The sequence below is a fragment of the Aythya fuligula genome, chromosome 8 (genome assembly GCF_009819795.1).
Source record: "Aythya fuligula isolate bAytFul2 chromosome 8, bAytFul2.pri, whole genome shotgun sequence".
NCBI lineage: Eukaryota > Metazoa > Chordata > Aves > Anseriformes > Anatidae > Aythya > Aythya fuligula.
In genome coordinates, this window is record NC_045566.1 from 1,522,227 (window position 1) to 1,545,169 (window position 22,943).

Below are 22,943 nucleotides of genomic sequence, written 5' to 3' on the forward strand. Positions count from 1 at the left end.
AGAAAGAGGAGAACTGCAAACAGCTCCTCTGCAGCTTGCAAGAGACCAACGTGAGCAGCAGCTGGAGCGCCCACCCACACAAGTATCTTAAAAACAAGCAGCCAGAATATTGCTATATTCTAATTCCTCTTCCCGGAGCACAGCAAGCACATGATTAATGTGACAAACAGCCCTGAATAATGCGCAATATTGTTTTATGTGCACGGTCTGCAGCTACGAGATACCCGGAGCTGGAGGAACACGAGCACATCTTAATCACCTGCCATCCTCTACAGGTTATGGAGTGAGTTAACTATGCCAAATGCACCCAAGAGCTGGCAAAAATGCTAAAGACTGGACTCGGCCACGTGAGTGAGATGGATTTTCTCAAGCTTTTCAGGGTCAGCTCTGTTTATGCATTTCAGCTCTGGGAAATGCGATGATCTGTACCTGTCAGGCTCTGGTTTGTTTTATTTAGCTGGAGTGAAAAGTAAGCACTTAAGCAAGTGCTGGCAAAATGTCTGAAGCTGAACCCAACCCAAATTGACTTCTCGTGCACAGTTTTTCCCAGAAATGCATAAATGACTCAGTAGCTGAGTCCCTTTGGCTGCAGGAGGTCCTAGGGAATACGGCCGAGCAGCCTGCAGTTGGCTGGCACAGAGCTCGTGCCATCTTTAGCACGCAGAAGTAATCCAGCCTCTCGTTCTGGGCAGCCAGGCAGCTTTTCTGTGCGAGCTGCTTTGCTCCTAAAACAGCAGTTTAAATCTAGAAAAATCCATAAGGGAAGCTGAATCCTCCAGGAGGAGCTGGAAGTGGGGTGATGCAAACCCCAGAGCACGGCGTGTGCCCTTTCCCTGCTGGAAGCAGTCTCCTGCTGCAAGGTATTGGAGTGGTTCTCGGTGAGTGCAATTAAAAACATCTTACTGACAGTGACGTTATTAACACACCCCTGATGAGACCACGGTGTGTCCTCCAGCTGGGGGAGATCATTTCTGAGTGCCTGGGAGTGCTGCCACCGTGCTGAAACACCCGGGCAGGGCAGGAGCCAAAGCCTCGCATCTTGGGCTGCTCCCTTCACCTCTGCTTTCCTGCAGGGGCACTCCTGGGGTGCCAGCTGGCTGCTCCTCGAGGTGAGACCGACATAAAACAAGTCAGCGTCCCAAGGCTGAGCAACCCAAATTTGCAGAGATGCTCCAGGACCCCTAGCGGAGGCGGGGACGTTGTTTGCAGTCTGGCGACCAGAAATATGCAGAATCCGACAGGGAAGCATCAACTGCTCAGCAAACGCTTCCCAGCTGGTGCTCAGGGGTCTTCAAGGACTGGTGTCTGAATGCCAGGGCACGTGGCTGAGTCCTCTGCCTGCGAGATTGGGGTCTCCTGGGGGCACCTGCAGGAGAAATATAAAGGAAATGTGTGCGACCACTGCAGCGAGTGAAGGAAATGCTCAGGAGCCTCGGTGGCACATTACAATGCTGCCCGTGTTGCAGCGAGCTTGCAGCCCAGCCGTGCTCCTCCTGCTGCATCCTGCTTTCAGCCGGGGACAGAGGAGGAAAAAAACCATGTCCTTGGCAGAACCCTTACCAAAGCACGCCGTGGGCATAGACTGAGAGGAGAAAAGGAGCAGCAGGTTGGAATATTAGGAATAACACCCAAATTGGCATTATAAAATCTGTCCTAAATGCATTCGTTTGTATGATGATTGCAGTTTTCAGAGGAAATCTCCGAGGAAAGCTCTGCTGTTCACTGAACCCGTCCTTGCTCCCAGCACCAGTCTGCTTGGGGCCGGGAAGCAGTGACCACGCCGAGGGGGGTGTGCTCTGCCATCCCCTGGCTCAGTCCCCACCCCGTACCGCAGTCCCTGGCCTGCCAAAATGTGCCCCAGGAGAAAATCGATTGGGGTGCGCTCCCAAACTGAGGGGCTCAGCGGAACCGCCTGGCTGGGAGGTGAAAAAAATATATAAAATTGGCTCACGCTCCATAAAACAGCACCCGTATTTCGTGTTCTTTGGAAACACTTAAATCTTGTTCTTGGACGTGGCCTTGGAGAGCATCCAGCTCCCGAAGGGAGAGCCAGACGGGCCCAAGGAGAAAGACCTGACGGGGACACGGCGCGGCCCTCACTGCATGACCCACGGCAGCGAGGCCCTCACCAGCATTTGGGATCGGAACGGGGAGTGAGACCGGGACAGCAACCAGGAACATCCCTTCATGAGCATGGACAGCGTCCAAATCCCCCTCACCAGAGCTGCGTGTTAAGCAGATCCCCAAATCTTTCTATTGACCATACGAAACTCCTCTTTTCCACCGACGTAACTCCAGGCATTGGTTCGTTGGGTTCTTTTTTTGGGGGTGAAAAATGGTCTGTGCACAACAGGGGGGATGCTAAATGGGGCTCGGTGCTTCTCCACAGCGTGAGTAGCGCGTAACAGTGGGATGCCTGGCATTTCACATTTTTGTGGCATTCATTTCTGTTGTAACAGCTCCGGAGGAAGCCGTGCTCAGAAAGCAAAAAGGGAGGGATGGGGGATGCGAGGGGTGCTTGCCCGGCTGGCCGTACCCAGGGACTTCCCCGTGGGTTAAAGCCCTGCTGTGTTGTGTGCTGGGGCTGCCCTGGGGAGGGGAACAGCCTGGGGAGGGGAACAACTCTGCTCCCCGATCCCTCTCCTTTCCTCCTGCTTTTTCTCCTTTAGCACAGGCTGTTCAGCATTCAGCAGAGCGGCCAAGATATTGATTTTTTTTTGGCTCATTAATTCAGGCTCTGCGAAAATGAGAAAGCCCTGCGCTGGGGTAGCTGGGACGGAGCCCACGGGCAGCAGCTTTGGGGCATGGGGTGATCGTGGCTGGGAACGCTGCCCTGTGGTGGGATGGGGTTATTGGGGGGGGACAAGGGTGGGCTGGGACCCGTGGGACCCCTCAGTGGCGTCAGCAGCTCTGTCAGTGGTGATGCCACAGCCGGCGTGACTCAGAGCCGGGGGTGGAGAGGGAGCAGCAGCCCTATTTTGAGCAGCAGCCTGCTGGGGAGGATCAGTGCCCCCGGCCGCTCTGCCCCAGAGCTGCGGGGGATCCCCTCGGTGCTGCAGAGCAGCCCCAAACGGGGCCTCTCCACGTCACAGCCACCAGAGGAGCAGCTCTGCTGACGGGCACGATGCCAGCGTGTGTACAAACACGCACACAAACACACACAGAAGGGGACACTGTGGCCACAGGCTCGGGCTGGCCTCCAGCGCATCGCCGTGATGGGTGACGGTGACCTGCAAATTGCCTCGTGTCTCCTGCACCTCCGGTCCTCCTGCCCTGGATGCCCACCAGAATCGGATTAGTGCTCTGCTCCAGAGAAAGCCCTGCTGGCTGCGGGCATCCTTCTGTTTCATGCGCGAAATACCTGCCTGTAGATATTGCTCCAGGCTCTGTGCAGTGAGCCAAACGCACCGCGGGTCTGGGGCTGCCCCTTCCCAAAGGAAATCACAGCCACACACCTCAGCCCTGCGTGCAAACCAGGAGGAAGCCCTTGCCTGGTCTTAGCTGTTTTCTGAGTAGCTTTTCTGTGTATTTATAGTCAAGCACAACCTCAGCAGAGCTGTCAAGACAAAAATCACATTTTTCAGGAAAGAAATCCTGGGGAAAATCCTCCGGCACTGCCCCATCCCCTGGACACGGGGTTTGCTCAGGGCTCTGCCATCGCAGGTGGGGTGACACCTCACCCATCCCACAGCTCCGGCCGACCTCTAAGCCACATGCACTGACCGTCCTGAGGCCAACAGAGATTTCCTCTTCTTCACCACTGGAACTGGCTAAAACGCACCCGGACAGGAGGAGCAGAGCACTCAGAGGAAATCTTGCCTTGCCTTAGCAGGGCCGAAGGACGTGCCGAGAGCAGATCTTCTGTTTTCCAGGTTTGCTGTTGCAGTGTGTCCCCTGGCTGAACTCTAAATGTTGTCACACATGGGATAATCAGAGTTCAGCAAAGATAAATGATTGTGGTGGACACGATTACGCCCTGGGTACTGCACCAAATCCCACAGGCTGGTGCTGATACCTCACATTCAAAACAGCGTTCATGCGCCCTGCTACGGGTTAAGGGGAGCAAAGTAAAATAATAAAGTAACAGAAAAGTCTTTGCAGTAGCCCAAGTGGAAATACAGATGCAATATATGTAAAAAGCAAGCTGCAAAAACAAACCCCTGCGTTGTGTGGTTGTCCTTGTGTGTGTTTGTGCCAGAAGGAAGTGGTTACAAGTACATGTAGAAGCAATGCCGAGACAGAAGGACAAGGAGGTCGGGGCTGTGGCACCACTGACCTCGCTGCAGGGCATATTTCTGCAGTTTTCTCTGAGCTGGTTGCTGTCACTGCTCTGCTTTGTGTCCTCGAGAAAGTCACTTTGTCTTCCCCCTGTCTCCTCCAAGTCCTTCTGGATGGACAAAGTGTAGAAAGTAGGAAAGTTCTTGAGGCAAAGACTCTGAGGATATTAAATATTGTGGGGCTCTAGGCTTAGTCCTCTTGCAGTATACATTAACAGTAACAGCTTTATCTATTTGTAGTGGAGGAGAAAGGAAATACAGTGCTCGTGTCATTCTGCAGATCAGAACTCAGTCCTGTGGCCTCAAACAAATGTGAGGAAGCCCTTGCTTTAGGGGCTCTGGGGCAGGAAAACATCAGATCCCAAAAGGATTCAGGGCCAAGAGTGTCTCCTCTGGCTGAGTCCTTATCCAGTCCTGTCCAAAAAGGAAAACAGACGTTTAAGAGAGAAAATACACAGCTCAGACTGCTCGAATTTTTAAGGTTTTGTTGCTCTGAGCCAGAGCTGGAAGTTTAGTCCCACGCGTGGCAATTTTGTACAACCTGGGTTTTTTTGTTTGTTTGCTCGCTTGTTTTGTAAGATGTGAAGGTGTAAGATGGAAAGGTGTGAGATGAAAAGGTGTAAGATGTGAAGGTGTAAGATGCTGTAGCATTGCTTAGCCTGGAAAGGAGGAGCCACCAAAAAGGGCAGTCTGTTTTGGACCGAGAGGTTTAAACGCCAACATTTCTGCGGCCCTGCTATTAATTACTGCTGGCTTCATACAAGTGTAGTCATTCTCCAGACATATGGCTGCTATTTGTTTGGTAGTTGTGGATGGCATATAAAATACCTTTTTTAAAGGATAAGTGTATAAAAATAAACGAAGCTCATTAATCACCGCAAGGACGGCTGGAACAGCAAATCCTATCGTTCATCAAAGGAATTATTCAGCTGGTCAAGAAGCACAATTTTGCTGTTAAACACCTGAATATTTCGCATAGTCCCAATGCAAGTGTACTTAGTGCTTTTCAAAACCTAGATAATACTTGCTCCATTTTGCCTAAAGATGGGAATTGAGCTCAGTTTTCTCCTCTTCTTCTGTGTGTTGAATGTGGGAGCCACCAGCAAAAGCCCCTGCTCCCATCAGAAGACCGTCGGAGGAAATGTGTCAGCAGGTAGGTAAATGGTGGTTAATTAAGCTGATGACTATAAATGAATTACTGGATAGCTGCTGCTTTAGCCCACGAGAGGGCATTGCTTCCTGGGAGCCAGCTGGCTGCCTGCAAAGCTGGAAGAAAATTGTCTTTTTAATTAGAAATTGCATGAGTTCACTCTCTTTTGACTTTTTTTTTTTTTTAAATCTCTGTTGCTTTTACATCAAAATGCAAACAGTGGTCTTTAAAAGCCAGCTCACTTAAGAGAAAAACAGACACCTTTACACTAATTTGGGAAAAATAAGCCCTAACAAAAACTTGAAAAACCAGATCAGGATTCTTGCCATTGTCAGAAGCCTGAAAACTTACGTCTGTAAGGAAAACTGCTGCCAGAAATGCAGTGGGAGCGCACCTGGGGTGAAAAGACCCATTTTCCCCCAAGCTAGGCAGAAAACCAGAGCCACACAGCCCTGTGCCTGCTCTGTCCCCATCCCTCCCTGCCAGTGGGGACACCAAACGAGGTGGCAGGGGGACACCGTCCTGCTGCGGGATGCCCACAGGTGTGTGTTGGGTGATGGTTTTTGGGTGCAGAGCCCTTTTTTTGGGCTGTGTTGTTTCTGGCCCCGGTGCGGGTGACACCTCCCTGCCTGCAGAGGGGCTGACACCGTGCCCAGACCCGGCTCTGCCAGGAGAATCAGGGCTTGGCTGCGCTGGGAAGGCGTCAAAGCCAGCTCGGCTGTGGGAATTAGAGGACAGGACGGCCGTCCCTGGGACTGTCACCTCTGCCAGACTGCGGGGCTGCAGCTCAGGGGATGCTCTCTGCACCAAATCCCTGCTGATAGCACAGCAGCTTCCCCAGTGTCGGTCTCAGAAAGCCACGGCCACGATGGGGCCGCAGTTTGCTCCTTCCCCAGTGCCTCCTTCAGGCCCTTTGCAGGGTGAAGGCAGCCGCTTGCGTCCCCCTTGATCCTCACAGAAATCATCCGGGAACAAACCCCAAACTGAACGTGATCTAACAAGCATTGCCACAGGCTTCCAGGCCTGCGTTCGGATTTCCACCAGCACCTTCCCCTGCCAACAAACAACGATTTTCAGGCCACGGGGGCACCGGGCAAGCCCTGACAGCCCAGCACAGCCCAGCTCCTGCCTCCGCAGCCGCACTGGGGGAACTGGAGGGACCGGGTTTGGTGGCGCAACTGCTTGCAGGGCTGGAGGAGGCCCTGGCTCTGTATCAGGGTGTTATCAGGGGCATCCCGGCACGGAGCCAGGCTGTGGTGCCGTGGTTGGTGCCTCCTGGCACTATGTCCCCGTGGAGGTTGCTAGCCAGGGCCTGGTGCCATAGACATGGAGTATTTTTGGGGTTCTGAGGGCTCGCTCAGCCCCCGTTCTGGTCTCTCAGAGTGAGGGCACTGAGCTTGGTAAAACACCAAAGAATTGCCAAAATTTGTCTGTGAAGTGCTTGGGGCTGCTGTGCCACCCCAAACCCCGAACCCCGCTGTCACCGTCCTGCTGCGGGGGCACCCAGCGTGCTGCTGGGGACAGCAGGAGCCGGGCTGTATGAACCCCCCCATACACCACAGCACTCCGACAGCCCCTCACCGCCCCCAAAACAAGAGAAAAGCCTCATTTTTAACACAAAAAACGTTTATTTCCGACAGCCCCAAACCGCGTGGCAGCACCGGCAGCACCGGGCACCCCCCAGCGCGCAGCCCCCGGCCCCAGCCCCGGCCTCTCCGGGGCGCTGCGGGACCGGACCGGGGCCTCTCGGAGCCTCCGGGGGCCTCCTCCGGGATCCTCCGGGATCCTCCCGGATCCTCCCCGGGGCCTCCCGGGGCCGGGCCGGGCGGGGCGAGCGCGGGCGGAGCGGGGCGGAGGAGGCGGAGCGCGGGGCCCGGCCGCCCGCCCGCTCCGGTCGCCCCTGGAGACGGGCGGAGGGGCCGGAAGGACGGACGGACCGGGGGACGGACAGACGGACAGGCAGACCGAGGGACAGACGGACCGAGGGACAGACCGACGGTGGGTCGGGGGCTGGAGCCGTGCCCGGGGCGGTGGCGGCGCAGGGCAGCGGGTGGGCCCGGCCTCGGGTGGGCCCGGAGCGCCTGGAGCGCAGTTTGTAGCTTTTTTTTTTTTTTTTTTTAATTTATTTATTTATTTTGCCGCTTTTTGCTGCTTTTTGTGTTTTTTCCTTTTTCCTTTTTTTTTTTTTTTTTTTTTTTTTTTCCCGTCCCCATTGACGCTTTGCCCGCCGCGTGCCGGCCCCGCTGGGGGCTGCAGGATGTAAATTGGAAATTCTGCCCCCACGCTGCGAGATTCGCTCGGTTTGGGGCAAAAAAAGGCGAAATGCACCCTGCCCACCCAGCGTGGCTGTACAAACCCTGGCGTCGCCTGCACGGCCTCGCCCCGCCAGCCACATGTGCTCGGCAAGAGGGCGATGGTGAGACCGGGACCAGCACCGGGACTGGGACCAGCACCGGGACCAGCACTGGGAAACGGGGCCAGGACGGGGCCGTCCCCATGGCCCAGGGGCTGCAGTGGGACCGGGGTGACCAGGAGGTCCTAGCGAATGGCACGGTTTGGGTAGAGCCGTGTGTTGCGTTGGGTTGGGTGCCCCCCGTCAGGCTGCTCGCCGGCACTTCGAGAGAAAATTGTGTGAGTAAATGCGGAGTACCGGGCGGCTGTAGTGGTGTTTTGTGCCTCTGCTGTGCCACTGAATGGGATTAAGGGATTAGCACGCGGTTAATGACTTCTCAATCCCGTGCTTCATCCTCGCGCCGGGTGCGTTGCGGTAACTCGGGGTGTCTTTGATCGAGCGCTGAAGTGGGAAATAAATTCAAAAAGGGAGCTCCTTGCGAGGGCTGAGCCGTGCTGTAAGGCTGGCTGCTGTGGTCACACAGCTGAGGGGACCACCTTTGCTTGCTAACGAAGCACTCATTAACACTGATGTTAACTACGTTAACATCATAACGAAGACATCGAGGGACCCCAGACAGCAGTCGCTGCTGATCGGCATCACCACCAGCATCCTGACCCCTCACCAGCACTGTGTTTTAGCACAGCCACCGCGTTTCAGACACCGCTGCCGTTTCCAATCTCTCCCCGTGGCTACGTAACAACTCTTTTATGAACGCTCGAAGTTCATTTCGCAGGCTGCCTGCCTCCAAATACTCGGAATACTTGAGCCCAGCTCACGAGGAGTTCCTACACAGCGACGTGGGCGACGCGGGCTCCACAATACCTCCGGCTGTTCCCGAGGCCCTCAGCCCGCCGGGGACACAGCGAGCGCCGCGGCCCTTCCGGGTGGGAGCGAGCTTTCCTCCCAAAACGCATCGTCTGGTGACGAGGCTCACTGCAAAAGCAAGTTCAGACCTCTCCAGGAGCCCGCGGGGCAGCCCCGTAAATCCCCACCGTGGGCTGCATCGCTTCGTCCCCCCACCAGGGCAAGGATCTCAGCGCGAGCTATGCTGTCAGGGTCAGAACGAGGGGCTTCCGAAGCAGTTTTAATTAGCACCGAAGCTTGCCCCGATAATATTGGCCAGATTATTTAGCAGCGTGCTTCGAAGGCTTGTATTGCTGCAAATAGGTTGTCTCCCAGCAAGGAGCGGGGCTCGTGTTCCAGCACAGAAAATCCCTTATCTCGCCGAGATAGGAATCGGTAGTAAAACTTTCACTGGCTGTAACGAAAGCAGCAGGCGAGCTCCCCGGATCTGGGAAGTAGCTGTGGGCTTGCCGGTTCTTGGGAAACTGCAGCTGCAGATGTTGGGTGGCTCTCGGGATTTGCCCGGAGTTAATCGCTGCTGGAATCGTGCGGCTGTGCTCCGCGTTTTGTGCTCGCACACGCTGAGAGTTTGGGTTCCCAACCCGCGCACCGGCGCTGCGTTTGCCACGGTGCTCTCCTCTGAAATCTGTTGAGGATTATAGGAGGGAGGGAGAAGAGCAAATCCTGAAGGCAGGAGCAAAAGATTTCTGCTCTGTGTTCTCTAAGGATTAATGAGAAGGAGCAGGAGTGACAGCAGTCCTCGAAGCTACGCTAGAATTCTCTGCGGGGTTTTCTGGAGGCAGGTAAAAGTAGGGGTTAGCAGAGGAAAACCCTAAATATGGACAAATGAGTAGTGTGGCAGGCTGTGAGAGGACAGATTCAGACGGTTGCCTGCCGAATAAATCAGCAGGGTGTGGGTAATGCCAGTAAACCCCATTTACTGCCTCGCCTGTCGTGCCTCCTCCAGTATACCCCTGTGCAAGCAGAGCTTCCAGGTAAGCATTGGTCAGGGGCTGGACCCCAGCCCCAGCCCATGGCACTGTCCCCAGCCCGTGGCACCGTCCCCAGCCTCGTGCACGTGGGCCCAGGGCTGGCTTCACGCTGGGGATTTCGGAGCGGGGCGGGCAGGGCGTGAGCAGGGCGTTCTCCTCGGAAGCAGTGGGTGTCGTTCGGAAGGGAAGGTGTGGGCAGGGGATGGGGAAACCTGTTGTTGGAGTCTGGCTTGCAGAGCAGGACCTGCAGCGGCGGCCCTGGGTGGGTTGGAAAAGCCTCACGGGCAGCAGCTCCAGCCCCAAGGAAGGGTGTAAGAGCTGGGAGGGATCACCCAGTGACTGCAGCAGCGCCTGCAGCGTTTCTGAAGCGCAGAGCCTCGCTGTAAGGAAGAAACCCCTCGGCCCGTGGTCACTGCAACGCTTCTGCTGCTTTTCCCTGCTTCGTGTCCCAGCAAAGCTGCAAAGCTTTCACAGCACCGACCGTGTGCGTTATTACACGGGGGTATTGGACCGAAACAAAGCGATTTTAGTTGTTTAAAGCTTCGGTTTCAAATTGGTTATAACGTGGGAAATCTGGCTGCAGCAGGCCCGCTCCTGAGCCGCCTGTCCCTCGTGGGACGTGTTTGGATTTCTGTCCTGCCCTCTCAGCTCTCTGTGCTTCAGCTTCCCCGATCGTGGTGCAGTCTGCACGTCTGAGGAGTTTGATGTGTCTGCGTATGCCTTTTAAGCTAATAAAAGAGGAAAAGGCTCTTTGCAAGGCCATCAATCACTTCAGTGAGCAGCCGGCGTACTTCCAGAAGAAAATCTCCTTTCTGGTTTTAAAAATAAAATCAGACAAACACAGGAGGAATTGACACCTGATTTTTTTTTCTGTGCTGCCACTTTAGAGTAAACGTGGAAGAGGTTCTGCCCAGGGTGGTTTACTCCAGCTTGTGTTGGGGGAATGAGGTTCTCCTGAAGGAGCCCTTGCAGCACTGCTGTGCTTTCAAACGTGCTCTCTGTGTGTGGGGATGGGGCTGCCCCCTCCTCAAAACTCTTAGAGAGTTTCAGACTCGGGCAAGTATGGTTTAGGCAGGCTAATGCATCACGAGAGGAGGTAAGATTGTGTTTGTGTATAGGTTTGGTTTAGTGCCGAGCTTGTAAAAACCTCTCAGGCATCTAGCAGCCTGGAAATCACCAAAAAAACACAGAGTTTGCTGTGCCCTCTCCCTTCGGCTGTCCCGAACCTCTGCGGGCACAGCGCTGCTGCAGGCCGTGCCTGAGGGGCACGTAAACCAACACCAAGTGTGGGTTTAGAGCCAGGTACTGGTGATGCAGAAGCCCAGAGGGCATTGATTTCTGAATCAAATAATGAGAAGAAAATCCCTGAGTTAAGCCACCGGGAAAGGTGTTGAGGTGTTGGCCTCAGCGCTGCAGAGGGAAGTTGAGCGAGCGCGATGGCAAGGTTGTAGGATCAAGCCAAAGGACTTGGGTATTTGGGTCTCTGCTCGAGCTGGGCTGAGCAGAAGGCAGCTCTGGAAGCCTGACCAGGTTTGTGTCGCTGTGAGATTGGGGGGATTTGCCCTGAAAAAGGGGCTGGTGCCACTGCAGCCGGTGCTGGGCACCCGGCGTGCCTCCTGCTCGTCCCGCTGCACGCACGTTCGAGCTGCTTCTGGAGCCAAAACTTCCTCATTTCAGACGGATTTTTTAGGTGGGCAGAAGCCTCCTCCTTTGGCTTCGCTGCAAAGCAAAAGCTCGTTGCCATTAAAAGCTCATTTTGTGCCACGCAGCCATCCGTATGTGTGCAGGCTGGGTGCTGGGTGCTTCGTGTCCTCGCTGTGCGTGAGCAGCACGGGCTCAGGGCTGGGATAACAACTCCTGCAGCTGGGCAGCCTCCCTCTGGATGCTGTCAGTGGTGATCCTGGCTCCTGCCGGGCCCTGGTTAATGAGTTATTGGTGTCCCGGCTTCTTCCTCAGCCTGAAGGCAGCCGGGGCGGGTGGTCGGCGGCTGGCACGGTGCGGGCTCTGCAGGGACAGGGCTGTATAAATTTGCATTGTAAATGCCAGGGGAGGTGAATGTGATGATCACAGCCAGGGCCAGAGGCCTCCTGCTGGCTGCACAGCCTGAAGGTGTGCTGCACGCCCCAGGGGTCGCGGAGTCGAGAGCAGAACCAAGGCAAGGAGACTAAAAAAGCAGCCTGGACTCGTGAGAGAAGGCCCTGCTCTTGCTCCCACAGCAGGTGGGTCGCCTTGGCATCGCCTCTCCCACCCCAGCATCTTATGGCAGGGAACGGCGCCCGGAGCAGGAGTTTTGTGCTTTTCGGGTTGGCCAAACTGCGGGAGCGTGGTGCTGCTGCGCTGCGAGGCTGGCACGGGGCTCCTGCAGTGGAGGAGCACCACCCGCGGGTCTGCGTTCATTTTTCTGTGATACAGAGCAAGGTTTGCGACCAGTGCTGCGTTAATCTCATTTCTTGTAATCCTGTAGTCAAGTGTGCTTGTTAATTTACTTATCTTCCCCAGTGGTGGCAGTGAGAATGTGCTGGCTCCCCGCACGGCTGGGAGGGGGCATGGAGCTGGGCGGAGGGAAGGCTTGAGGGAGATGTTTTGGGGGGCCTGGCTCAAAATGCTGCCGTCCTTGCGACTAGAAATAAACCCCAGGTGCTCTTTCCTCTTTGCTTTGTCTTTCCTGCACTCCTTACAGTTGTTTTTCTCTGTTTCAGGCTCGCTGCACAAATAAAATCCAAGCCAGGCGGACAGGCACCGGGGCTGCCTATGTAGGTGAGTGTCCGGCGCACACACGCTCCTTTCTTCCATTGCAGAACACCAAGCAGCACGGCAAGGCCCAAACCCCTGTGATTTCATTTAATTCTGGAGCAAAACCATCACAAAACGCTCAGGCTCTTTGCAGAGGGCTGCGTCAGTTAGCCAGGGGTGGCACGGAGCCCTCCAAAACCTCGGTGCTTGTTGCAGTGCGTTCCGAATTATCGCTTTCCTACTCATTTCCTCCTAATTCTCCCTTTTCTCAAAGGAAACACTCGGATATCCTGCAGCCAAGCACCTCGCATGCTTCTGTGCACCCCTTTGGTGGCTTTGACCCGGGAGCCTTGGAGCTCTCCGCAGAGCATCTCCCACCCAGCTCTCCTTTATCTCTCTTTCAGACTGAAGAATTCGCTCAAGGTCACGTAAAACCTGCGGCCGGGCTGCATCTCGTGACTCCCTCCCCGTCTGGAGCTTTGACCGCGGGCCGTTCCTGCTTTACATGCCGTAAGACCAGCTGCTTTTGGTACAGCCCACGTCTCTCTGCACGTTTCTCTAGTTGGTTTTTGTCTTTTTCTGTTGTGCACAAGCGGGGCAGCGCTGCGCGGGGAGGAGCAGCTCCCATCCCGGGGGAAGCTGCGCCCCCGTTTGGCAGGGAGCAGGTTGCCTTTCCTCAGGGCATCGGGCTGGTGACTTGAAAACATCAATCCTCAGATGTTTCTCAAGGTAACCTGGATCTGGAAGTGAGTTTTCATGGCTTTAATTTACACTGAAGACATAAAAAGGCCAGGCAGTAAAAACACAGAGGAAAATACAAGCAGGTTTTTCCACTGCTCCTTTCCCAAGAAGTAAATTGGGCTTGTCAGAATCACGTGCTGGGAGGCTGGCTTTGAAATCCAGTGTAGCCGGAGCCCAGCCTCAGTCAGGGCTGTACTGGGCTAACTGGTGGAAAGCAGCTGGACTGGAGAGGGAACAAGTCCTTAACGGAGAGCCCAGGTGGCCAAATCTGTGTGAAGATCTTGGCAGCTGTCTATTTTTCATTTCGGATTATTGGGGGTTGCTGTGCGTGTTAGAAAGAGCTGCAGGTGAAAGGAGAGTTTGTGGTTGCAGTGCATTTCCTGTTAAAAAAGCGATTTAGAAATCGCTCAGGAGCAGGTCTTGGTGCAAGACCCCAGGGCTTGCACCAAGGGAGCTGTGCTCAGGGCAGCACCGTGCACAAACGTCCCCGAGCCCTCTCCGTGCAGGCAGAAGGGGCAGAAACCATCTCCAGGCCACGCTGGGTTTTGCCCCTTACGCTGCTGTGTGAGGAGGGCAGGGTTCGGCTGTGTTCCCACTCACCCAGCGCTGCTTCCCGCTGTGTCTGGCAGAAGGAGGAGGCTCAGCAGCTGCCTTCCCCTCCGCCAGGCGTCTCGCCCTGCTTTCCACTGGGTGTCAGTGCGGCCCTACACAGGGCTGAGCTCCTCTCTGTCCGTCCGTCCCTCCGTCTGTCCCTCGGGCAGCCCCAGGGGCAGGGTGCTGAAGGTGCTGTTCCCCCCTGCCGAGCTGGAGGAGGGCTGGACACCTCCCCTCCTTTGGGTGCTCTCTATTTAGGGCTGCAGCCAGGACAGCGGGGTCCCCACCATGGGTGGCTTTCGTAGCGTGGCTTTTGGAGCTGTGGATGGGATGAGCAGCGCTGCCCAGGAGGCAGGCAGGGAAATGCTGAAGGTGTCAGCAGGCTGACAGATGGGGAAGCTGTTCTCCCTCCTCTCCCTCCTCACCACGTTGTGCACCACGCTTGGTGCCCATCCTGGCTTCCAGCTCCTGATGCAAGCCGTGCTGTGTCCTCGGTGCCCGGGGCTGGAGAGGGGTGAGCAAAATCGCTGAGCGTGGAGGTAGGAGCGAGCTCTGGCCTTTTATTCCTGTTAGCACTGTGCAGGTAAGAGGAGAGGGGCGGCTGGATGTGGATTTTCCTGCTGTTTTCTTACTGAGAGGGCGCCCAGGAGGGCGGTGTGGGGGTAAGGTCCCCGCAGAGAGCTGTGGGGTGGCTCTGTAGGCAGCTGGGGCTGCTGGAGTCCTCGCCTTGGTGGGGATGTGCGAGAGGCACCCGGCTCCAGCTTGCAGAAAAGCCTCCAAAGCACCCACGGGCAGGACCCCACCGTGCAGGGCTGGTGCTGTGGCAGGCCCGTGGCCGGCCGCAGGAGGGCTGTGAACACCTTGTGCGCCTCTGCACGCCGCCCTTCTTATCACAGCCCCTCCAGGTGTGGTTTAATCTGCCTGGCTGACCTGCAGTTTTGAGTTACCCGGCTTAAAAGCTGTTTTCCTTCCCCAGGAGCAGTAAGGGGACACCCGCCTGAGCCCCGTGCAGCTGCTGTGCCCGAGCTGCCTTTACGTAACGCGGGGCCAGGTAATCACAGCGAGCTCAGCAGGGCCAGCGCTCGGAGCCGGGGGAGCACGAGGCACAAATTGGGCTTTAATTTGCCTTCATGCCCAGCTGGGGACCTGCCGGGCCGTTGTGCTGAGCGCCTGCTGCATCCTGACCTCCTCGCTGACCGCCTGCGCGGAGAGGTAGGGCAGAGCCTTGCAAGCAGGGTGCTTGGAGGCAGGAGAGGCAGCTCCACCTGCTCCTGGCCATTTCTGGTCTCACTTAGTAAAAAAGAAAAAAAAAAAATGCTGCTGGTGGGCGTCCCTCCCCCGTAATAACTTCATCCTAGAGCCTCACTGCGTGCTCAGGAGAGCTTGTAGCATTTCTGCACATCTGGTGCCCTGGGCTGTGTCCCTTTGGAGGGGATTATGGACTGTAAAAGTGTTCTCCAGGACAGCTAATGCCGTCCTTTCACGATGGAGGAGTGGGAGAAGCAGTAACAAACAGAGCAGGAGGGTTGGGGACTGCTGGCAGAGGGCACGAGGTGACCCCGAGCGCACGGCAGCTGTGCCATGGTGCGTGGTGAGCTGGGATCCGGAGCTGAATCCTGCTGGGGGTGCTGGCTCCTGCAGCAGAAGCTGATCGCTGATCTTGCAGCCATCCGGCAGCACCTTTCTGCTCCTGCAGGCTCCTCGTATTCAGAAGGGGAAATCAAAGCTGCCCGGGGTGCTGAGGGCTCGGGGAAGCAGCTCGGGGGCTGACCCAGTTGTTGGCAGATCTCTGCAGGAGGGGTTTGGTAACCCTAGGAGGGCCGTCAGGGCAACGCCGCTTCTGTTTGCGCGAGGAGGAGATGCAGCACGCTGATTTTCTAATGTTACATGGTTTTGAAACATCTCATTTGCTAATGCAGCTGGGAAAATAAGCACGGCAGCTTTGGGAACGAGGCCGTTCCTTCAGGGAGGGGGCACTCGGTGGCGGAGGCTCTGTGCTGGGGGCACGGGGAGCAGGAGCAGCACAAACCCTACAGCTGCCAGCAAAACGGGAGCTTTTAGAACTGGGTTTTAGGTCTGTGGTGACGGGTTTTAACCCCTTGTTTTTACAACTGAAGTGCCAGGGGGGCACTGCTCAAAAAAAAAAAACAGCGGGGGCCACGGGGCAGCAGCGGGACCTGCCTGGAGGAACAGCCCCGTGCCTTCTGCTGGTCCTGCCTCTTCCCCTTGCTCTCTGGTGAAGGAGCTCAGCACCCCTCTCCCTGCCAGCCCTCCTCACGGGCAGGGTCTCTCCCCCAAATTCACACAGCTCTGCTTTGCTTTTCTGTGTGGTGACCCCCGGCGTGCTCCTGCGTTGCGCGCTGCTGCGTCAGCCTGCCTGGCTGGCTGGGCTGCCCGTCACCCACTGCAGCTGGAAAAGGCTCCTGCGTGTGACTCACAGGTCTCCAGGTTAATGTGCCGTGGCTTTTGCCTCGAATTCCTGGGAGCGTTTTCACTTTGATTGCATTTGACAGGTAAGGTGGAACGCGTCCAGCGTGCCCCTCCCTCCCCTTCCCAGTGGCAGACAGGCCCAGCACCGTCCCCTGTCCCAGCAGGAAGGCGAAGCACCTGGAAATGAACCTGGGTGAGCAGGCTGTGACTGTCCCAGACCGAGGTGTCAGTGTCACTCAGCTTCTCTCCTGCAGCCTGGATCACCCAGCGCCGTGCCTTGCTCGGGCGACGCAGCGCTGGTGATCCAGCACACACAGTGCTCACTAAGGACCACATCCCGGTGCTGGGCACAATCCTGGCAGCAGCACGGCGCTGCGTAGGGCGTAGCTGGCTGTCACTGTGACCTGCTGGTGGTGTGTGCACAGCTCTGGGACACCACACGTCCCCCCTTCACCCCGGAGGCACAGCCGGACTTTGCGCCCCAGCCGGAGCTGCTCGCGGCGCCATCCCCGCCCCGGCGCTGGCTGACTCACGGCGTGGCTGCCTCGCCTCCTGCCTCTCCATGCGGGCTGGAGCAGGCTTGCAGCGCTGCAGGGCGAGCTGCTGCCGTGCAGACAGCCCTGCCTGCCTGCCTCCTGCTCGGCGGGCGGCGTTGATGCTCCTTGATGCTGGCTGCCTGCGCCCAGGGCCGCTCACGGTGCGCAGCGCGCTGCCAGCGCGGCCACGTCCCGGCCCCAGCAGCAGCTCTCAGCCTGCAGGGTGCTGAGCAGGGCTCCTGCTGCACCTCCTGGTGCTGCCGCCCCGCGGGCTGAGCGCTGCAAGGAGCCTCCTGCTCCTCTTCCCTTGCTTCTGCTTTGGGGAGCGGGGGGTTCGTGGGGAGAGGGGCAGCCAAAATGCAGGTGTTGACCCGGCTGTGGCAGCGGCACAGCCACCTGCACGGCCGTCCTGCTGCATGCTGCCGTGATTCAGCTGCTTGTTGCCCTGCCCAGGGGCACGGGGGGCTCCTCTGCTCACATCCCTGCAGCTTCTCTGCAGCTCTCCCCGGGCAGCTGCAGGCAGGACAGCGGGACGGGCACGCTCAGGGTTGGTGCTGCAAGCGCAGCGCCTTCCTGCAGCCACCTACAGCCTCGTCTGCTGCCGAGCACTTGCTTGGCGCCGTGATCTTTGAACTGGCACGCGTTTAAAGACTCTGAACTTAAAAAAAAAAAAAAAAAAAAAATGCACTTCCCCCGCTTACCCCGGGGTTGGCACTCGGCGTGCGTGCGGCGTTTGAACCGGTTCTGCTCCGCGCCTGCCTCCTCCCGGCTGCACGCAGCAGGAAAGCAGCCAGCAGCACAGGAGGCGGCTGCTCTGCGGCCACAAGGATCAGGGAGATTCGTAAAAGTGTTTTACTGGTTGTTTAGGGACACAGGATTGTCATATAGGATTGTAATCCCAGCACCAGTGATTGCTGGCCTGCGTGTGAGCAGGAGGCATCCCTCGTACTTTGCGATCACCGTGAGCCAGGGCAGCGCCGTGCGGGCAGCCCTCCCGCGTCCTGCCAGCACGGCTGCTCCCAACCCGAGCTCAAGGAGGCTCAGAAGCTGCCCCGTGCCCTGCTGGAGGCTCCCCAGGGGCTGCACGAGGCAGCTGGGAGCTGCGAAGCGTGAAATACCTGTTGGTACGGCCCTCGGTGCCGCACCACGAGCTGCTTAGCCCAAAGTTAATCATCGCAGCCTAGTTAATCATTTAAAGATGTCTTTAATGGATACGAAGTTGTTTTCTCCAAGTCAGCCGACGCTGTCACGGCCTCCCCACACTCTCTTTTTGGCGGATAACCTGCTTCTTGCCTGCTCGGCTGAGCCCTGGGTGCAAGCTGCCTGCCGGGGGGCTTTGGGCAGGCAGCAGGGTTCCTGCCTCGGGAACCCCTGGGCTTGGGCTGCAAGGGGCTCTCGGGGGCTCGGGGCAGCAGCTGGGGCTGCTCTGCTGTCATCTCAGAGCCACGGAGGCCACCGGGCCGGTGCTTTGCCTTCTTACCCAGAGCAGGAAAGTCCCAGGGCTGCTCTTTTTTTATTTTTTTTGCCTGCATGGCCATATGGGAGCAGACGGCAGCTGGCAGTGTTTCTGTGAACTTTGCCTGTTGTTCTGTGTGTGCGTGGTGGTTTTTTTTTCCCTCGGCTGTGTCACAAAGCTGCTGCAGGCCTGGAACAGCCCAAGCAGATGGGGCAGGGCAGGGGACCCGCTGGGGTGGCGGTGGCAGCATCCTACAGGAGGGCTCCATGCAGTTTTCCTGGGGATTTAGCTAGCTGACACTCAGCTGGCAGCTCCCATCGTGTAAAATAAGAAAAAAACACTTTTTTCAGTGTGTTGCTGTTGCCTCTTTGTCGGGGTGCAAAGCGCCGGGCCAGCTCCTGGGCAAATAACCCTCCGTCTTTCCAACAGAGCGCCTCCGGATCCCTGAAGATGTCTGGCAAAACGGCGAGCACCACCAACAACATCGCTCAGGCCCGCAGGACCGTCCAGCAGTTGAGAATAGAAGCCTCGATAGAGCGGATAAAGGTGGGGGCACGTCCTGCTTCACCCCTCCTTTCCTCCTGTTTTGCCCTCGGAGTGCTGTGCGTGGGGGCACGCTGTTTGTTTGGGTTTTTTTCCCCCATTTGGAGCTTGACCTTTGTGCTGCAGCCCGGGAAATCTGAGCACAGCCCAGTCTTGGGGCCGCTCTGAGAGGTGGCCTCGGGTACTTTGGTGTTTCCTGGGCTTGCAAAATGGACCGAAGCAAAACGTGAATGCAGGTCAAAAGGGAAAAAAACAAAAAACAACCAAAAAACAGGTGTAAGCTTCCAGTTTGATGTGTTGTGTTCCTTTGGGGATTTTGCTACATCCTTCCAATGGCTGCAGGTTGCGTCTGCACCTTTGTGTCACCGAAAGGAAGGTCACTGAAACGGCTTTTCAAGGCACAAAAGAAGCCCGGCTCTTTTCCCAGCTGGAAGGGATGGGATACTGGGTACGTTGCTAACATTGCCTGGACAGATGTTGTCTGTTTGGCTTCTCGAATTATTGCCCAGCCCCTCGTGGAGGCCAGCAGCACAAAGCCCGGGGTGCACGCAGCAAAGGTGCCGTGTCCATGCTGGCTGCGGGGCGGCGTTACGCAAGGAGGGACCGCGCACAGCATTGTAGAAAGTGTTAGTCATCTCAGGACACCTCTGTTTGTTCTCCCCAGCTTTACAGGTGATAAGTTCCTTATTACAAAGCTGCTGGATATTTCGAACCCCTCCTGTTTGTTTATGGTTTTCAGCAGGAGCTGCATAGAAGCTGAGCAGCACTTTCACCTGCTGCCGCAAGCTAGCCCCAGGAGGAGCATGGCACCGGGATTCATCTTCTTCTTCCCCCTGCAGATAAAGCTGGCCCCAGCGTGACACCCAGGGCAGTCTGCCTTTCGCAGGAAACAGGGTCTGGGCCCAAACAACGTGTTGAATGCCCAGCATCAATCTGTTTGTGCACAGGGCTTTTCCCCAGTGGGCAGCTCATCTTGCTAATTGCGGGGAAATCCGTGGCCATTTCATGTTTTTTTTTTTTTCTGTCTTCCGCAGGTGTCAAAGGCGTCGGCAGACCTAATGCTCTATTGCGAAGAGCATGCCAAGAAAGATCCGTTGCTAATGGGCATTCCTGCCTCTGAGAACCCCTTCAAGGACAAGAAGACGTGCGTGTTGTTATAGGAGCGCCCGCGCTACCGCCGCTCTGCGACGCGGGGCGAGGCGCAGGCAGATGTATAGACAAATAACCCGTAAGGTACCTGCTAGTAACTCTTCCTTTTCCACGTGTATAAATGGTTTCTTAAGCTTTCTAAAGCATTTCCTCTCTTCCCGGTCTTCATTAGGAAGCAGGTCTCAAACAGAATTAATTGCCCTCCGGGCCGGCGGGCACGGGGCTGGCTGCGCCGTGAGAGCCGCCCGTGTGCCCCGGGGAGCTGCTCAGCTCCGGCCCCGCTCCCGAGTTCCACAAACACCACCAAAGTTGCCTGGCTTTGCCGACAGAACAGGGACAGATTGGGAATCCCAATTAACCATCGTTTGTTTCAGTTTTTTAGACCGTGCGTGCACGCAGGGCGGGCAGCGCTGCCTGCCTGGGGAGCGCACAGCCGTGCCCTCGTGCACATGCACACGTCCAAGTGCATTATTTAGCAACAGCTGCCTTGAAAACCATTGTAGCAACTGCTGGCGAGCTCCAGCGACTCAAGCCTACATCTCTGTTATGCCTCTTTCTCTTGATGGGTTTGTAAGTGCGAAACCTGAAGTGTCAGGAGTCAGGTGTCTGAGGGGTTTTTCGTAGCTCCTCAAGAGGAGTTGAAAAAGCAGAGTTCTCAGCTTCAGTTCTGCTCGATTCTGCTTTTCTGCTTTCTCTAATTAAACCTCTGTGTTGGTATTCAAAAAAGCTGTCAAAAGAATCAAAGGCTGCAAGCTCACGTTTCCCTGGCTTTGTGGCTGAGGTAGAGGTACGGTTCTGTCACTCCAAGCCTCGTCTGTGTTTTGTACAGGGATTCAGAATTTGGCTCTCTTTTAAATTCCTTTTTAGAGGGGAAAAAAATGCCAAATTGTCTCCAGATTGTGGTTATGCAAATATAATTGGGGAGCCTTTCCATCAAGTACGTGATTTTATATATATACATAATAAAAACCTCCTTGTGTGTGTGTGTGTGTATAAACTTTAATAGAATATTTATACAAACATTGCATATTAACAGAAAACTTCGAGGGGATTTGAAACAATCCCGACTTCAGCAGGCTCCCGATGCTCTTTGCCTTTCCCTGTAGCCGGTGGTTGGGAGGCTGAAGTCCTGATCTGCCATAACCATGCATTTCTGTAACCACGTCTACGGAACTTATTAACCACTTGTAATTTACTGTCTTACATTGCCTATTTGTCATTTCTATATTAAATTATATACGCACTGTTGATAATACATTGAGAAATGATATCTTTGTTTAACGAGCCTCTTTAACCCACAGCTCTAAATCCGAACGCGGGGCTGGCAGTGAGGGAGCCGTACTGCTCATTCTCTGCTCACCTTCAAATTATTTTTACAACCATTTTTCTAGTGACAATTTCACAACAATGACGTAGATCCACGCTGAGTTTTTTTTACTCTCATTTTATAAGGCACCTAGCTGAGAACAGCCCTTGGCTGTGGGTGGGTGGAAAGGGCCACGGGGAACCAGGGGGCCTGAGCAGCTCGGGGGCGAGGGGAGGCTGCCCGCGGGGTGTTCTGCCAGCCTGTTGGAGCTGTGTGGACACAAGGATGGCTTCAATGCCGTGCTTTTTCCCTGAACTGTTCCACAGAGCCACGTGGGGGCTGCTGGCCGGGGGTGCCTCTGCCTATGGGAAATCCATCGTGTCCTACAGACCTGTTCCCTACAAGGTGCATTTTTCTGCTTCTTCATACAATTTTGAACTCTTTGCAGCTCAGGGGCGAAGATTTATCCCAGTATCTCCTTCGTTCTTGCTTCCACGTTGGAAGATGGTGTGGTCAGAGACGTGGGATTAGGAACGCTGCAGGTTTTCCTCCAGGTGCTTCTCAGTTCAGGCAGCCCACCCGAGGGTGTCAGCTCGCCCAGCAGCACGCGGGTGGCAGCTTCTGGCAATGTGCTTTATGGCTGCTCAGGTACTTTCTGTGCTTGTACCTGCACTACACGGGGGGGGGGTGTGGCCGCACACCCGTCTCCGCTTGTAACTTTGCTCCTTTGCTATAAATACTCCATGAAACAACAGGAGTTGTACAGCTCTGAAGAAACACGGACTCGTAATCAGTAAAACTAAAAAGGAGAAACGAAACCAGTGCCATGGGCAGCAGCCGGGGGGTTCTGGCGGGGCAGGATGGGGCAGGGCCCTGCCTCTGGGTGCTCCCACCTCGAGGCCTTGATGCCAGGAGGCCCTGCTACCACCCCAGTGTGTGCTGGTGTCCTGCCCCACAGACCAAGCAGCCCCTCAGGTGGCTTTGTTTTCCTCTGTACTTCTCGTCGAGGCACTTTGGTTTGGAGGCAAAGGCCCGATGTTTGTTACAAGCCCAGAAAAGGAGGCTCTTTGGGAGCAAAAAGCCTTTAGTTTTACGCGTGTGTGTCTATAAATACATATAAATATGTACATATAGGGGGGGTCTTTCAGGAGCTGTCTGTTACTGGGTTTATGGAAGTGGGGCCTGAACCACCCCCTGCTATGGGGCTGGCCCCAAGCAGCAGCCCCAGCTTGTCCCGAAAGGCAGGCCCGGCGCTGTACCCCCAGGTATCTTTGGCCCCACCTTCAGCCTTTTCCCCCGTTCCCAAATTTGTGCTTCCCAAGCACCACGCAGCGGGAGGGGGCTGTGTGAACACGCACACACATTGGCTTTAGAAGTGCTGACGCCGGCCACGTGCTGTAAAAACAAAACTAAAAAAAACAACAACGAGCTCAGAAAGCTCCCGTTCGGTGCGGCGGCGGTGCCCCAGCACAACCCGAGCTGTCCCCAGCGCCTGGACCGGGGAAAAAAATAATGAAAAAATAATGAAAAAATAATGTAGGGTTGGTGTCCCAGCCCCCCGAGCTGGGGCTGCAGAAAGCAGGGCATCTCGGCAGGCAGGATGTAGGTCAGCGGTGTCCCCGGAGCCTCCCACCTTGGCCTGGGGCAGAGCGTGGGCGCTGCTGTGCCGGCACGGTGCCGCCGCCAGCTGCCCGGCTCCTTTGGGGCCAGGATTGGGGATTTCTGCCCCGCGGAGCTCGGCTTTGTGTGGTGTGCGACAAGAAGAAGGAAAGCAGCTGCTGGCGGGGCCCTGCCTGGC

General features: G+C 56.1%; 1 protein-coding gene across 4 annotated transcripts; it reads left to right on the forward strand.

Moving 5' to 3' along the window:
• The first annotated feature begins 7,288 nt into the window (after positions 1 to 7,288).
• Positions 7,289 to 21,094, forward strand: GNG12 (G protein subunit gamma 12). Of its 4 annotated transcripts, none has more exons than XM_032192626.1 (5): positions 7,289 to 7,425; positions 12,357 to 12,414; positions 12,795 to 12,813; positions 18,577 to 18,693; positions 19,725 to 21,094. In XM_032192626.1, the coding sequence occupies exons 4-5, from the start codon at positions 18,598 to 18,600 to the stop codon at positions 19,848 to 19,850; spliced, it is 222 nt and encodes a 73-aa protein (XP_032048517.1). In that variant the 5' UTR covers positions 7,289 to 7,425; positions 12,357 to 12,414; positions 12,795 to 12,813; positions 18,577 to 18,597; the 3' UTR covers positions 19,851 to 21,094. The 4 variants fall into 4 exon arrangements, with proteins under 4 accessions (XP_032048517.1, XP_032048514.1, XP_032048516.1 ...); XM_032192623.1 differs by having other exon boundaries at positions 7,290 to 7,425; positions 12,795 to 12,919; XM_032192625.1 differs by having other exon boundaries at positions 7,290 to 7,425; positions 12,795 to 12,900.
• The last annotated feature ends 1,849 nt before the right edge of the window (positions 21,095 to 22,943 follow it).

Coding starts and splice junctions, on each gene's coding strand:
- GNG12 (XM_032192622.1), top strand. Junction 18,694..19,724: donor CCTCGATAGAGCGGATAAAG/GTGGGGGCACGT, acceptor TGTCTTCCGCAG/GTGTCAAAGGCGTCGGCAGA.